General features: G+C 44.5%; 2 protein-coding genes across 2 annotated transcripts in view; one reads left to right on the plus strand and one right to left on the minus strand.

Annotated features, from left to right (window-relative positions):
* Positions 1-1,849: 1,849 nt before the first annotated feature.
* ARMC10 (armadillo repeat containing 10) lies at positions 1,850-11,579 on the minus strand. Its single transcript, XM_058191438.1, has 6 exons — positions 11,299-11,579; positions 8,783-8,934; positions 7,677-7,811; positions 6,506-6,682; positions 4,325-4,396; positions 1,850-3,570 (listed from the first exon to the last, which is right to left on the minus strand). The coding sequence occupies exons 1-6, from the start codon at positions 11,504-11,506 to the stop codon at positions 3,313-3,315; spliced, it is 1,002 nt and encodes a 333-aa protein (XP_058047421.1). The 5' UTR covers positions 11,507-11,579; the 3' UTR covers positions 1,850-3,312.
* Positions 11,580-12,062: 483 nt separating this feature from the next.
* FBXL13 (F-box and leucine rich repeat protein 13) overlaps positions 12,063-15,370 on the plus strand; it is a 97,926-nt gene continuing 94,618 nt past the window's right edge. Inside the window, exon 1 of the mRNA XM_058190493.1 lies at positions 12,063-12,137. Coding sequence (XP_058046476.1) covers positions 12,063-12,137 — 75 coding nt within the window. The remainder of the gene's footprint in view (positions 12,138-15,370) is intronic.

A 15,370-nucleotide genomic window follows, 5' to 3' on the forward strand; every position in this document is an offset into this window, starting at 1 on the left:
ATTTACAAAGCTAAAAGCCCAATACAAAAACAAAATAATAACCCCACCAACAACAACCACCTGGTGACAACAATTATATGAGCCATTTGATGGGCTCCATCTAGAGGTGGGCTGCTGCCGGTTCGGGCGAACCGGTAATTATGACCAGTGGTGGGCCCGCCCACCCATCCCAGCTCTATCCCATCCTATATCGCCGTGTTTTTGAAGCCGCACGGAGGCCACCCACATGCGCAGAACGAGCGTGGGGTCATATTTTTGGTGCTGGGCGGACCAGCTGTTACAACCGGCAGCAGCCCACCGCTGGCTCCATCCCACTCTGGGGCCCTTGGGCTGTTTTCAAAATCAGATCTTGGTGTCAAAGTAAGGTTCAGTCTTATATCTGTAGGGACTGTCAGCCCTGACTCGATGATACTCGAGGCTGTCATTCAGGCGGGGCCAGGTGACTCGCATATGGGTTCAACACCGATTGTGGATTCATCCGGGCCACGCTATCACTGGGGCTGCTGCCATGTTCCCCGGAGGCGGGGCTACTGAACAGCCGACAGGGCCAAACTGCGGAGGCTTTGCTGAGTCTTGACTTGTATAAGGAACTAAGCCAGCCAGTGTTGTGCCTCGCTCGCCCCCCTCTCCGCAGCCAGGCCCCTCTCGTCTCCTGCCGCATGCTGATAGTGCAGAAGAATGTCCTGGCATGCCTCCAGCCCCCAGTACTGGCACCATGCCCGGACAGACCGAGCAAGACAAATGGCCTGACATGCCTCCAGCCCCCAGTACTGGCACCATGCCCGGACAAACAGAGCAGCTGGGCCCCTCCCCCACAGCATGTGAGCCTGGGGAGTGTGAAGCCAGTCACGAGCTGGAATTACCGGCAGCTGGAGGCTGGAGGGACCCATGCTTCCGGAGAGTGGAGAGGCGACGTCAGCAAAAGGAAGGGGGGGGCAGGTCTGGATAAGTGCTGAGTCATGGAGCCACACCCCATGGCCTATATAAAGGATCTGCTTTCTGGCATTCTTTGAGTCAGGCAAAGTCTAAATTGGATTGCTGAAGTCACATCCTGGTCTCCTGCCTGCCCTGAGAACTCTGACAGAACTTTGGCAAAGCTGCAGAGGCACGCTTGATACGGACTTCCCTGACCCAGCCGTCAGAGGAGGAGTGGGATGGATTAGGGGCGGTGTATTGGCTGTGTTATTGGCTGAAAGCGTGTTGGGGGCGTGGCTGGGGGTGGAGTCACGGGTGGAGCACGGGAGACATTAAAAGGTGGAGGGGAGCACTGCGCGATAGCGCTGACTATTTTTCTTCACTGCGATTGATTGTTGGAACGTGCCGGAGAGCCGGATAAAGACCGCTACACCCAGAAATCTTTTTTCCAAGCGCCTGTCCGGAACCTGACAGGGACGACGTTCTACAGCAATGGTAGTCAACCTGGTCCCTACCGCCCACTAGTGGGCGTTCCAGCTTTCATGGTGGGCGGCAGGGGTTTTGTCCGATACTGAAGCACTTTCCTTTTTTTTTTAATTTAATTGACTTTTAAAAAAAATTTCATAGCATTATTAAAAAATATTTTCATTAGGTTTTCATAAAATTCCCCGTGACAATTTAAATTTTTGAAAATATACTATTTGTATCGCCCGCGCATAAGTTTAGTCCACGTTACGTAAGTGAAACTAAATGGCGCTATAGTGCGACCGCAAACAAAAGACCCTCGTCCCAGAATAGCTCGCGCATCTCCCCCACCACCCAGCTGTAACAGACAAGCAGAGCGGGTAGCCGGCGCCCCCCCACAAACCCAATCCACGATGCGCGAGAGGCATGTGCAGACGACGATACACGGCGCATTACTGTGGAACTGGTGGGAGGTTAGAAAATTTTATTACTAACAGAGATACAAAAGTGGGCGGTAGGTATAAAAAGGTTGACTATCCCTGTTCTACAGAGGAGAAAGGGAGCCACCACAGAGAAGACCCTTCTTCTTGGTCTCACTAAATGGTCCTTCTTAGCAGAAGTGACCCCTAACATTCCCTGCCTCCCCGCTCTGGTGGGTTGGATAGATGTGACTAGAGCTGTGATGGCGAAGCTCTGGAACACGTGCCGAAGGTGGCACGCAGCGCCCTCTCTGATGGCACGTGAGACGCCGCCCCAGTTCAGCTGCACTGCGTATGCACACACGCGTCTCCCGCCGGCCAGCTGGTCTTCAGGTCTCTGCCATGCATGTGTGCGGGGGGCAGGGCGCATGCGGGGGCCCGCGCATGCAATTGTGATGGGACAGGGCATGTGCGGGAGCCGCATGTGCATGCATGGAGGCGGGGCGCATGGACAGGGGCTGCATGCACATTGCATTTTGGTGGTTCGGGCACATTCGCGCACGTGCTTTGGGCACTCAGTCCGAAAAAGGTTAGCCATCCCTGGACTAGAGGAAGATATATAAATAATTCCCTAAATTTTGCTGAAAATGTTACTTAGTCTGATAATGAAACAACCCACAAGCTCGGAGAACGAACCTCCAAATGTCGTCCTGACATTCCAGATTATTTCAGGGTCGATGCGCTGGTCTTTCCTGGACCTTCTTTTTTTTACTTCCAGAGATGGGGGCAATACAAAGACAGAGGCAGCAGGTAATGTCCGGGATTAGACAGTTCTCCATTTAAAAATGAGGAAACTTTACACCAGGGGTGTCCAAACTGCGGCCCGCGGGTCAGTTTTTATTGGCCCGCAGCAAATTCTGAAAGTATAATTGAATATGGCCCTTTTCGGCCGCCTCCCAGTACTTGCCCGGTGGTTCGCTGCGAGGCTCGCGGCTCCTCCCCATGGGCGGGGAATAATGAAGGGAGGGGGCGGAGGAGGTGGCGAGCGGGAAAGAGGCTGCTGGCCGTGCCTGACCCCAGCAGTTCTACCCTCGCCTTCCTCAGGCTGCCTGACGAGGCTCCTCGCGCCTCCACCCCTTGGGCAGGGAATAATGAAGGGAGTTTCAAGTTCGTACCAAATACAAAACAAAAGCCAAGATCAGGGGTGTCCAAACTTGGTCTCTTTAAGACTTGTGGACTTCAATTCCCAGAGTTCCTCAGCCACACCCCAAAATAAGCCACACCCACAGAACTGGTATGAAAAAAACTTAGCCCTCCCCTTCCCCCCCCCCCCCGTTCAATGGTGTGGCCCGGGCCTTTGCTTATTTTTCTGTATTTGGCCCTCACCAAAAAAACTTTGGACACCCCTGCTTTACACGGATCAATAAAATAGTCATCGGAGGTCGTCATCGATGTATCTTTTTAAGCCGCTCAGGATTTTGACGACAGACGGATTCGAGATGGACCTCCGAGCTCAGCCCTGCTGCATTATTAGCTTGGCCACTTGTTCTTTAACTTCCGCATCGTCATGATGCAACAGAGACGCCAGTTTTTGAGTATAGAGGGGATTGACAGAGAGAGTAGAAAAAACTGAATCTTCGTTGTACAGATTGTGGATAGCGGAACCCTTGTCGTGGGTCATGGACTTTGTCAAGTTTGCGGCAAACACAAGGACTCTGAGCAAAATATCTTTGTTTATGCAGCTGTCGAACAGAGATAGGAGAAGGGGCGCCTGGAACGACATGGAAAAAAAAATGTAAACTATGTTCACTGGTGGTTTAAGTTTAAAGAAACAGCGCAAATTTATTTATTTCATAAAATTAACACTGAGTAGATAAGAGTAATACACTGCTTTGAATGTTCCCAATGAGTTAATAGCCAATTATCATCAATTTTTTGATGAACGTATCTTTTCTTTTATGTACACTGAGAGCATATGCACCAAGACAAATTCCTTGTGTGTCCAATCACACTTGGCCAATAAAAAAATCTATTCTATTCTATTTCACTCCATTCCATTCCATTCCATTCCATTCCTTTCCATATTTTCTATTCTGTTCTGTTCTGTTCTGTTCTGTTCTGTTCTATTCTATTCTATTCTATTCTATTCTATTCTATTCTGAGTCACATCAGGAAGGATAATTTCTGAAAATGCATTGGTTTATACATGCTTCAAAAAATAATAATAATTCTGGATTCTAGAATGCAGTTTCCTGGATAACTTCTATTTCATTTCAAACCCAAAATGCTAATGTCGCTTAAATACTTCCAGCAATTGTAAACGGGAACTATTGCTTTTTTTAAAGTTAATGCCCTTAAAATTGACAAGCGCTATAAATAAAGTTTACAACGATATAGGTACACACAGTGGCTATGTAACAAAGGGACACATGTTTTCCTTCAAAATTAGAAGGGATTCATAGTATAAGAAATAAAATAAATGAGTGAAGGAAACAGTCAAACAAGAAGGATAAAAGCAGATTTACCTGTGAATTAAGTAGACGTTCTGTCATAACTGGGTTTGCTGATAAGTTCACAAGGACTTTTAAGACTTGAACCTGTAACATTGAAAAGGGTTTCTCTCAGGGGTGAAATCCAGCAGGTTGTGACAGGTTCTAGCGAACCGGTAGCGGAAATTTTGAGCAGTTCAGAGAACTGGCAAATACCACCTCTCACTGGCCCCAGAGTGGGGTGGGAATGGAGATTTTGCAGTATCCTTCCCCTGGAGTGGGGTGGGAATGGAGATTTTGCAGTATCCTTCCTCTGCCATGCCTGCCAAGCCACGTCCACAAATCCAAAAAAATTTGGATTTCACCAATGGTTTCTCTGACTCGTCTAACAAATTAATATGAGATAGAAGTATATTTGATGGACAGCTAGGATTTAAAAGTAATATATAGTTTAGAACATGGTTTGCCTGGGCTGCATTGAAGGAGGAGGTACAGATAGTCCTCAACTTACAACGGTTCACTTAGTGACAGGTCAAAGTTACAACAACGCTAGAAAAAGCGACATGACAGTTTCACACGCTTACAGCCATTTGCAGTATCCCGATGCTCACGGGATCAAAATTCACATGCTCGGCAACTGTATTGTTGATGTTCGCAGTACAACTTAACACCTGCGGTGATTCACTTAACAACTGCTGCTAGAAAGGTTGTAAAATGGAGCAAAACTCACTCAACAACTGTCCTGCTCAGCCAGAAAAAAAAATTAGGCTCATTTGTAGTCAAGGACGACCTATATTCACGTTTAAATGATCTGCCAGTTTACATTTGACTGAGGTTTTATTTAAATTTGGAAAGGTCAAATAGTTACACTCCATTCTCATTTTTAACATTTATTCCATGTCACGAAAAAAAAAAAACAGGCAAAACCATTTTCTACTACAGGTAATCCTTGACTTACAACAGTTTGTTTAGTGACCATTCAAAGTTACTGGAAAAAAAAGTGGCTTATGGCCATTTTTCACATTTATGCCTTTGTAGCATAAATGTGAAAAATGGGACGTGGTGGCTGAGTGGCTAAAACTTGTCTTAACATAACCTAACATAATAACAGAGTTGGAAGGGACCTTGGAGGTCTTCTAGTCCAACCCCCTGCCCAGGCAGGAAACCCTACACCATTTCAGACAAATGGCTATCCAACATTTCCTTAAAAACTTCCACTGTTGGAGCATTCACAACTTCTGCAGGCAAGTTGTTCCACTTATTGATTGTTCTAACTGTCAGGAAATTTCTCCTTAGTTCTAAGTTGCTTCTCTCCTTGATTCGTTTCCACCCATTGCTTCTTGTCCTGCCCTCAGGTGCTTTGGAGAATTGCTTGACTTTCTCTTCTTTGGGGCATCCCCTGAGATATTGGAAGACTGCTATCATGTCTCCCCTAGTCCTTCTTTTCATTAAACTAGACATACCGAGTTCCTGCAACCGTTCTTCTTATGTTTTAGCCTCCAGTCCCCTAATCAATCAATCGACTAAGACTAAGACTAGTCTTAGTCGATTGAAACTTATCGATCGAAAGGTCGGCAGTTCAGTGGTTTGAATCCCTAGTGCCACATAATGGGGTGAGCTTCCGTGACTTGTCCCAGCTTCTGCCAATCTAGCAGTTCGAAAGCACGTCAAAAATGCAAGTAGAAAAAATAGGGACCATCTTTGGTGGGAAGGGAACAGTGTTCCATGCACCTTTGGTGTTGAGTCATGCTGGCCACATGACCACAGAGACGTCTTCAGGCAGCGCTGGCTCTTCGGCTTTGAAATGGAGATGAGCACCGTCCCCTAGAGTTGGGAACAACTAGCACATATGTGCGAGGGGAACCTTTACCTTTACCTTTAGCATCCCCATAGCCATGTGTTCAAATGATGGTTGCAGTGTCCCAGGGCCCTGTGATCCTCTTTTACGACCTTCTGACAAGCAAATTCAATGGGGAAACCAGATTCACTTAACAACCGGGTTACTAATTTAAGAACTGCAAACTCACTAAACGAATGTCTTGCTTAGCAACAGAAATTTGGGGCTCAATTGTGATCATAAGTCAAGGACTACCTATGTTTAGTTTCAGAGTAATTAATTAGGTTAAAGTAATTTGGTTAGTAAATTAAAGAATTAACCTAAAAGGCTAAATACTGAATGTTTCCTTCATTTATTTAATGATAAAACAGGGGACTTACCTGAGTCCTTTCGTTTCCATCAAATAGCAAGTGCAGAAAATTGGGTATGAAGCTAGTCATCATGTCATGATAGTTATTTGTCACAGACATGTTGGTTAAAAATCGAAGGCCGGCCATCTGCAATTCGGAGTTTATGGAAGATGCTTCAACTTCCTCACACACTTTGGTAATATAGATCTAAGAGGGATAGAACGTAAACACAACAACACATTTACCAATACGTTACTACAAAGCCCCATTTACTTTGGCCACGTCAATGTGGGGGAATTCACTGGAGAGAGCAATTGTGTCGGGAAGAGTTTGCGGTAAATTGTTCTCATTGTCAGGAAGGTTCTCCTTAGTTGTAGGTTGCTCTTCTCCTTGATTAGTTTCCATCTCTTGTTTCCTGTCTTACTTTCATTTACACACCTCATTTTGAGGTCACTGTGCGCTGTGGATAACTCTTCTAATCCCTATTAAGTCTCCTGAGTGTTGTGAACTAAAAGACAGCTTATAAACTATTTTTAATCATCATACATACAGTCAAGGCCACACTTGGAATCCTGAACCCAGTTTTGGTTGCCACGTTGTAAAAAAAGATGTGGAGACTCTAGAAAGAGTGCAGAGAAGAGCAATGAAGATGATTAGGGGATTGGAGGCTAAAACATATGAAGAACGGTTGCAGGAACTGGGTATGTCTAGTTTAATGAAAAGAAGGAGTAGGGGAGACCTGATAGCAGTGTTCCAATATCTCAGGGGCTGCCACAAAGAAGAGGGAGTCAAGCTATTCTCCAAAGCACCTGAGGGCAGGACAAGAAGCAATGGGTGGAAATGAATCAAGGAGAGAAGCAACTTAGAACTAAGGAGAAATTTCCTGACAGTGAGAACAATCAATAAGTGGAACAACTTGCCTCCAGAAGTTGTGAATGCTCCAACACTGGAAATTTTTAAGGAAATGTTGGATACCCATTTGTCTGAAATGGTGTAGGGTTTCCTGCCTGGGCAGGGGGTTGGACTAGAAGACCTCCAAGGTCCCTTCCAACTCTGATATTATGTTATGTTATGATGCTGAATAATATCCAACTGATCTATATCACACGTAAGAATAAAACCAGTACTTCCGCTGCATTAAATTCTTTAGAAACTTTGTTCATATGCATTTTCACTATACACAGTGTTATTTTAAGCTTACCTTTAGTTCCTCTTGATTTTTAGTATTCATACTCAAGTTATTGAGTGCATTAAGTGCTTTCTGTCTTACATTGGTGACGGGAACTGAAAGCATTTTTCCAATCAGAGAGAGGCCACCTAAATTCCGAATGATATCCTACAAATTAAACAAATAGGAAAACTTCATATATAAGCATCTTAATTCCTAAAGTCCCAAAAAACTCATTTCACGAAGGGGAAGAACAGGGGTTGTAAGTGTTGTACCTTGATGAAGGTATCTTTTCTTTTATGTACATTGAGAGCATATGCACCAAGATAATAGAATAGAATAGAATTTTATTGGCCAAGTGTGAATGTACACACAAGGAATTTGTTTTGGTGCATATGGTCTCAGTGTACATAAAAGAAAAGAAAAAGAAAAAAAAAACCTTCATCAAAGGTACAACATTTACAACACAAACGATGGTCATAGGTTGCAATTTAACCCTTAATGATAGCAACAAAAAGTTACAGTCATACAGTCATAAGTGGAAAGAGATTGGTGATGAAAACGATGAGAAGATTAATAGTAGTGTAGATTTAGTAAATAGTTTGACATTGTTGAGGGAATTATTTGTTTAGCAGAGTGATGGCCTTTGGGAAAAAACTGTTCTTGTGTGCAATGCTCTATAGTGTAGTTTTGATGGTAGGAGTTGAAACAGTTTATGTCCAGGATGTGAGGGATCTGTAAATATTTTCACAGCCCTCTTCTTGATTCGTGCAGTATACAGGTCTTTAATGGAAGGCAGGTTGGTAGCAATTATTTTTTCTGCAGTTCTAATTATCCTCTGAAGGATAATTAGATAATAAATTATCTATAAATTAATAAATAAAATAATTTATTACCTAATTATTAAATTAGATAATAAATTCCTTGTGTGTCCAATCACACTTGGCCAATAAAGTTCTGTTCTATTCTATTCTAAACTTGGCAACTTGTGGACTTCAACTCCCAGAATTCCTCAGCCAGGGTGGCTGAGGAATGCTGGGAGTTGAAGTCCACACAGTCTTAAAGCAGCCTTGTTTGGCTTTATTACAGCATTGGCTTCTTTTTCTATGGTGGAATGGAAACAAAAGAACAGCCCTTACTTGATTGACAGAGAAGGCCGCGCTGTTGCTCAGGGTAACCAAGATCTGTTCTTGAAGCAAAGAATCCTCTGTAGACTCCAGCAGATGAAGAAGACTCTTAATGTGACAGGCCTCAAGAACGCCATGGGTGGATTTTGAACCATCACTGCCCCCTAATGTTAGAAAATAAATATTACACCTAATGGTTGTTTTGGTTCCTGCTCCTCACCCAGAAATGCCAGTAATTCTCCATTTATGACCATTGAGCCCCACATTTCTGCAGCTAAGCTAAGTGGGACCTGGATTAAGCGACCTTTATTCCCGCAGCTGTTAAGCGAATCACTGCTGTTGGTTAATTACCTTACAGATGACCCCAGTCAAAGACCTTGGAGTCTTCATATCCAATGATCTAAGTGCCAAAGCCCACTGCAACTACATCGCAAAAAAGGCATTAAGAGTTGTTAACCTAATCTTACTTAGCTTCTTCTCCAGAAACACTACACTACTAACCAGAGCTTACAAAACATTTGCTAGACCAATTCTTGAATACAGCTCGCCTGTCTGGAACCCATACCTCATTTCAGACATCAATACAACTGAACGTGTCCAGAAATATTTTACAAGAAGAGTTCTCCACTCCTCTGAAATCAACAAAATACCTTATACCACCAGACTTGAAATCTGGGGTTTAGAAAACTTAGAACTCCGCCGCCTTTGACAGGACCTGTGTTTAACGCATAGAATCATCTAATGCAATGTCCTTCCTGTTGAAGACTACTTCAGCTTCAATCGCAACAATAAAAGAGCAAACAATAGATTTAAATTTAATGTTAACCGCTTCAATCTTGATTGCAGAAAATATGACTTCAGTAACAGAGTTGTTAATGCTTGGAACTCACTACCTGACTCTGTGGTCTCTTCTCAAAATCCCAAAAACTTCAACCAAAAACTGCCTACTATTGACCTCACCCCATTCCTAAGAGGTCTGTAAGGGGCCTGCATAAGAGCACCAGCGTGCCTACCATTCCTGTCCTACTGTTTCCTTTCATTATATCCAATTTATATAGTTATTTCATACTTATACTCATATATATGCTTATATACTAGTTCCTTCATGCTCATGCTTATATATACTGTTGTGACAAAATCAATAAATAAAATAAATGTAAAATAACAGGATTGCTGTTAACCAAACTTAGCCCCAGAAAAAGGTTGAGCTCCATTGTGGTCCTAAGTCGAGGACTAATCTGCGCAGCCGAATTCCCATGGGAAAACCCAAAGGCAAAAGTGGCATGGCTCAGTGGCTAAGACGCTGAGCTGGTCCATCAGAAAGGTCGGGGGTTCGAATGCCTAGTGTAGGTCGCCTGCGTAATAGTAATAATAACAGTAATGGTCCCTTCCAATTCCATTACTGTTATTATTACTATTACTAAAACATAGTTCGTGGGTTCGAATCCCTAGGTTGCCTGCGTGAACAGAGGGGCTGGACTAGATGACCTCCAAGGTCCTTCCAACTCCGTTGCTGCTGTTATTATTACTATTACTAAAACATAGTTAGTGGGTTGAATCCCTAGGATAGGTCGCCTGCGTGAAGAAGGGGCTGAACTAGATGACCTCCAAGGTCCTTCCAACTCCGTTAATTATTATTGCTATTATTAAAACACAGTCCGGCGGTTGAATCCCTAGGTTGCCTCGTGAACAGAGGGCTGGACTAGATGACCTCCAAGGTCCCTTCTAAATCCATTACTGTTATTATTACTATTACTAAAACACAGTCCGGCGGTTCGAATCCCTAGGATAGGTCGCCTGAGTGAGCAGAGGGGGTTGGACTAGATGACCTCCAAGGTCCCTTCCAACTCCGTTACTGTTATTATTACGATTATTAAAACACAGTCCGGCGGTTCGAATCCCTAGGATAGGTCGCCTGCGTGAAGAGGGGGGTTGGACTAGATGACCTCCAAGGTCCCTTCCAACTCCGTTACTGTTATTATTACGATTATTAAAACACAGTCCGGCGGTTCGAATCCCTAGGATAGGTCGCCTGCGTGAAGAAGGGGGCTGAACTAGATGACCTCCAAGGTCCCTTCTAAATCCATTACTGTTATTATTACTATTACTAAAACGCAGTCCGGCGGTTCGAATCCCTAGGATAGGTCGCCTGAGTGAGCAGAGGGGGTTGGACTAGATGACCTCCAAGGTCCCTTCCAACTCCGTTGCTGCTGTTATTATTACGATTATTAAAACACAGTCCGGCGGTTCGAATCCCTAGGATAGGTCGCCTGAGTGAGCAGAGGGGGTTGGACTAGATGACCTCCAAGGTCCCTTCCAACTCCGTTACTGTTATTATTACGATTATTAAAACACAGTCCGGCGGTTCGAATCCCTAGGATAGGTCGCCTGCGTGAAGAAGGGGGCTGAACTAGATGACCTCCAAGGTCCCTTCCAACTCCGTTAATTATTATTGCTATTATTAAAACACGTGGATCCCCCCCAAAAAAAGGGGGGGCACCAAACAGGGAAAGGGGGGAACATCTGACCTTGCGGGAACCCTCTCAAAGATGCCGGGTGGGGGCTGCTGGAGAACCCGGGAGACCCCGAAACTTCTCCCCCTTCCAAGCCCCTCGGCCGCGGGGAGGCTCCGCCGCTCCGCCTGGAAGTCGCCCGGTAAAGACCGTAGGCGACCCCCGCCGCCGCCGCCAAGCCCACCAAGCCGACCCGCAACGTCCAACCGCCCGGTTCCTTCATGGCCAAGCCACGACACGCGATTAAAAAAAAAAAAAGGATGGGGAAAGGCTTTGCAGCACGTGGGAACGCGACACCTTCCGCTGCACGCGGGTCAGCCGGGCTCCACCTCCGAGGAGGAGGGTGGATCCCGCGGATCCCCACTTGGGTGGATCCCGACGGACGACTGGCGGAGTTTTTTTTGACAATTGCGGAGGAAGGGCTAGTTTTGGGGGGTTTTTTTGGGCAGGGGGTGGGAGATCCTTCCCCATGGATGAAACCCCCTTGATCAGGGTTTGTTTGTTTTTTTGCCTGCTTCCCTAAAAAAGACCCTCTCCCGTTCCGATCCGGATGCCTGGGACTGGATTGCACGCGTTCACACGTGCGCCGCAGAGAGACAGAGAGAGAGAGACGCGTGTCTTCCGCGGCTGCGGGGGAGGAGTGCGGGGGGGGGAACCCGACAGCGGAGGCCGTTAGAAGCGAGGTGGGGGCGGGGGGGGGGTCGCCCGCCCGCCTTCCCAGCTGGTTCCAGCCGGTGGGTGGGCAGCGCTAAGGAGCCCCCCCCCCCCGAGGACTCGTCATGCCGGTTCTTCGGAATGGGGACCCCACTTTGAGGGTCTACTTCCAGAAGTATGCCATCCCGGATATCTACGAGGTAAAGAAGTCACAGTACTATCTGGAGCAAGGGGGTCCCCAACCTTTCACGACCTCAGGGACCCACTGAATTCATCATTTTAAATCCCACGGGCCACTAATATGAAGTTTTTAAAAAGATAAAGATATATATACTTATATATACTGTATATAATATATATACTGTATATAATTAGATGAATAGAATTTTATTGGCCAAGTGTGATTGGACACCCAAGGAATTTGTCTTGGTGCATATGCTCTCAGTGTACATAAAAGAAAAGATACGTTCATCAAGGCACAACATTTACAACACAATTGATGATCAATATATCAATATAAATCATAAGGATTGCCAGCAACAAGTTATAGTCATACAGTCATAAGTGGAAAGAGATGGGTGATGGGAACGATGAGAAGATTAATAGTAGTGCAGATTCAGTAAATAGTCTGACAGTGTTGAGGGAATTATTTGTTTAGCAGAGTGATGGCCTTCGGGAAAAAACTGTTCTTGTGTCTAGTTGTTCTGGTGTGCAGTGCTCTATAGCGTCGTTTGAGGGTAGGAGTTGAAACAGTTTATGTCCAGGATGTGAGGGATCGAGGGATATATACTTATAGATACTGTATATAATCATATATAAAAGATATATATATATATATATATACTTATATATATTGTGCGACAAAAATAAATAAATAAAAAAAATAGTATTTAAAAAGGTAAAGGTTCCCTTCGCACATACGTGCTAGTCGTTGCCGACTTTAGGGACGCGGTGGCTCAGGGGCTAGGATGTTGAGCTTGTCGATCGAAAGGTCGGCAGCTTAGCGGTTCGAATCCCTAGTGCTGCCGTGTAACGGGGTGAGCTCCCGTGACTTGTCCCAGATTCTGCCAACCTAGCAGTTCGAAAGCAGGTAAAAAATGCACGTAGAAAAAAAAGGGACCACCTTTGGTGGGGAGGGAACAGCGTTCCGTGCGCCTTTGGCGTTGAGTCATACCGGCCACATGACCACGGAAACGTCTTCGGACAGCGCTGGCTCTTCGGCTTTGAAATGGAGATGAGCACCGCCCCCTAGAGTCGGGAACGATTAGCATGTATGTGCGAGGGGAACCTTCACCTTCACCTTCAAATAGTATTTAGTGCAATATAAAAATGCAAATAATTTTTCTGCGGACCACCAAAATTCTCTCACGGACCACTGGTTGGTGACCACTGAGATTCTGGAGGAGGGTGGGGTGTTCCCAAGGCACCCCCACTTTGACCTAGAACTGATAAGGCCTTCCCACCCCAACCCAAGTTTTATTTGTTTTATTTATATAAAGGTAAAGTAAAGGTTATGCACTAGGGATTTGAAACACTGAACTGCTGACTTTTCGATCGACAAGCTCAGTGTCTTAGCCCCTGAGCCACCGCGTCCCTTTTATTTATATAACATTCAATATTTTTTAAAAAACAGAATAACAGAGTTGGAAGGGACCTTGGAGGTCTTCTAGTCCAACCCCCCCTCCACTGCTCAGGCAGTGAACCCTATCTCCTTTCAAACTGTTGTCCAATCTCTTCTTAAATACCCGGAGGGTGCATTTTGGGTGGAATTGTTTAAATAGTCACATTTATACATCTTTGTTGCAATAAGTCATCACCATCTTATTAATACTATAACAATCAGTGGTGGGTTTCAATTTTTTTTACTATGGGTTCTGTGGGCGTGGCTTGGTGGGCGTGGCAAGGCTTGGTGGGCGTGGTATGGCTTGGTGGGCGTGGCAGGGGAAGGATACTGCAAAATCTCCATTCCCTCCCCACTCCAGGGGAAGGTTACTGTATAATCTCCATTTTCTCCCCACTCGAGTGGAAGGTTACTGTATAATCTCCATTCCCACCCCACTCCAGGGGAAGGTTACTGTATAATCTCCATTCTCTCCCCACTTGAGTGAAAGGTTACTGCAAAATCCCCATTTCCTCCCAATCAGCTGGGACTTGGGAGGCAGAGAATAGATGGGGACAGGGCCCGTCAGAATTTTTACTACCAGTTCTCCGAACTACTCGAAATTTCCGCTACCGGTTCTCCAGAACTGGTCAGAACCTGCTGAAACCCACCTCTGATAACAATATAATAATATAATGACATTGATAACATGTCCTACCAGCCAATGAATACTTCAGCTTCAACCAAAACAATGCAAGAGCACACAATAGATACAAACTCATGGTAAACCGCTCCAAACTTGATTGCAGAAAATATGACTTCAGCAACAGAGTGGTCAACGCCTGGAATGCACTATCTGACTTTCTGGTTTCTTCCCCAAATCCCCAAAACTTTTATCTTAGACCAAGGGTCACCAACTTTTCGTACCTCAGGGACCACTAAATAAATAATTTTAAATCCTGAGGACCACTAATATTATTTTTTTAAAAAGATAAATAGTATTTAGTGCAGTATAAAAAATACAAATAATTTGTCTGCGGACCACCAAAATTTTCTCACGGATCACTGGTTGGTGACCACTGCCTTAGACTGTCTACTATAGACCTCACCCCATTCCTAAGAGGTCTGTAAGAGGTGTGTATCAGCGTACCAGTGTGCCTACTGTCTCTGGCCTAATGTTTTCTTTTATTCATACCCTTTACATGTGTTGATAATTATGTTTATACTTGTATCTGTCATAAAATACATGCTTGATGTAAATAAATAAATTGATACTTAACATTTAACTTCCTCATCTTTAACAATTCTCCTCTATCCCATTTCTCTATTCCATTTATATCTCCTCCTTTCTAACTTCTATTTCTGTTGTCTAACCATTGATAGAATACGTCCCATATCAAAAAAATAGTCAATTTCTTCTGTATCCTTAATAGCAAGTGTTAAATCTATCCATTTCTGCACAATATAATGTTTTTTTAATTACATTCCCCTCAGATGGGATGTCATCATTTTTCCATTGTTGCGCAAACACAATTCTAGCTGCAGTTAGTATACGCGGGATCAAATATGCGGTCTTTTTATCATATTTTTCTGGTAGCATGCCCATGCAAAAATATCTCTGGGTTTCAATGAACTTGATAGAATAGAATATAAACTTAATTACGGTCATCGACCAGCGATAGACGTACAATAAATTAAAAATCATACTGACATTAATCGTGAATAATAACATCCCTGTTATGAAAACCTATGATCTCAAACCGTTAGGGTCACTCCCTAGTTTACATGAGTGTAACTGATATGACCTTCAACAGGGGTGAAATGTAAATTTTG

This window comes from Ahaetulla prasina, chromosome 7 (genome assembly GCF_028640845.1).
Source record: "Ahaetulla prasina isolate Xishuangbanna chromosome 7, ASM2864084v1, whole genome shotgun sequence".
In the NCBI taxonomy this organism is placed as follows: domain Eukaryota; kingdom Metazoa; phylum Chordata; class Lepidosauria; order Squamata; family Colubridae; genus Ahaetulla; species Ahaetulla prasina.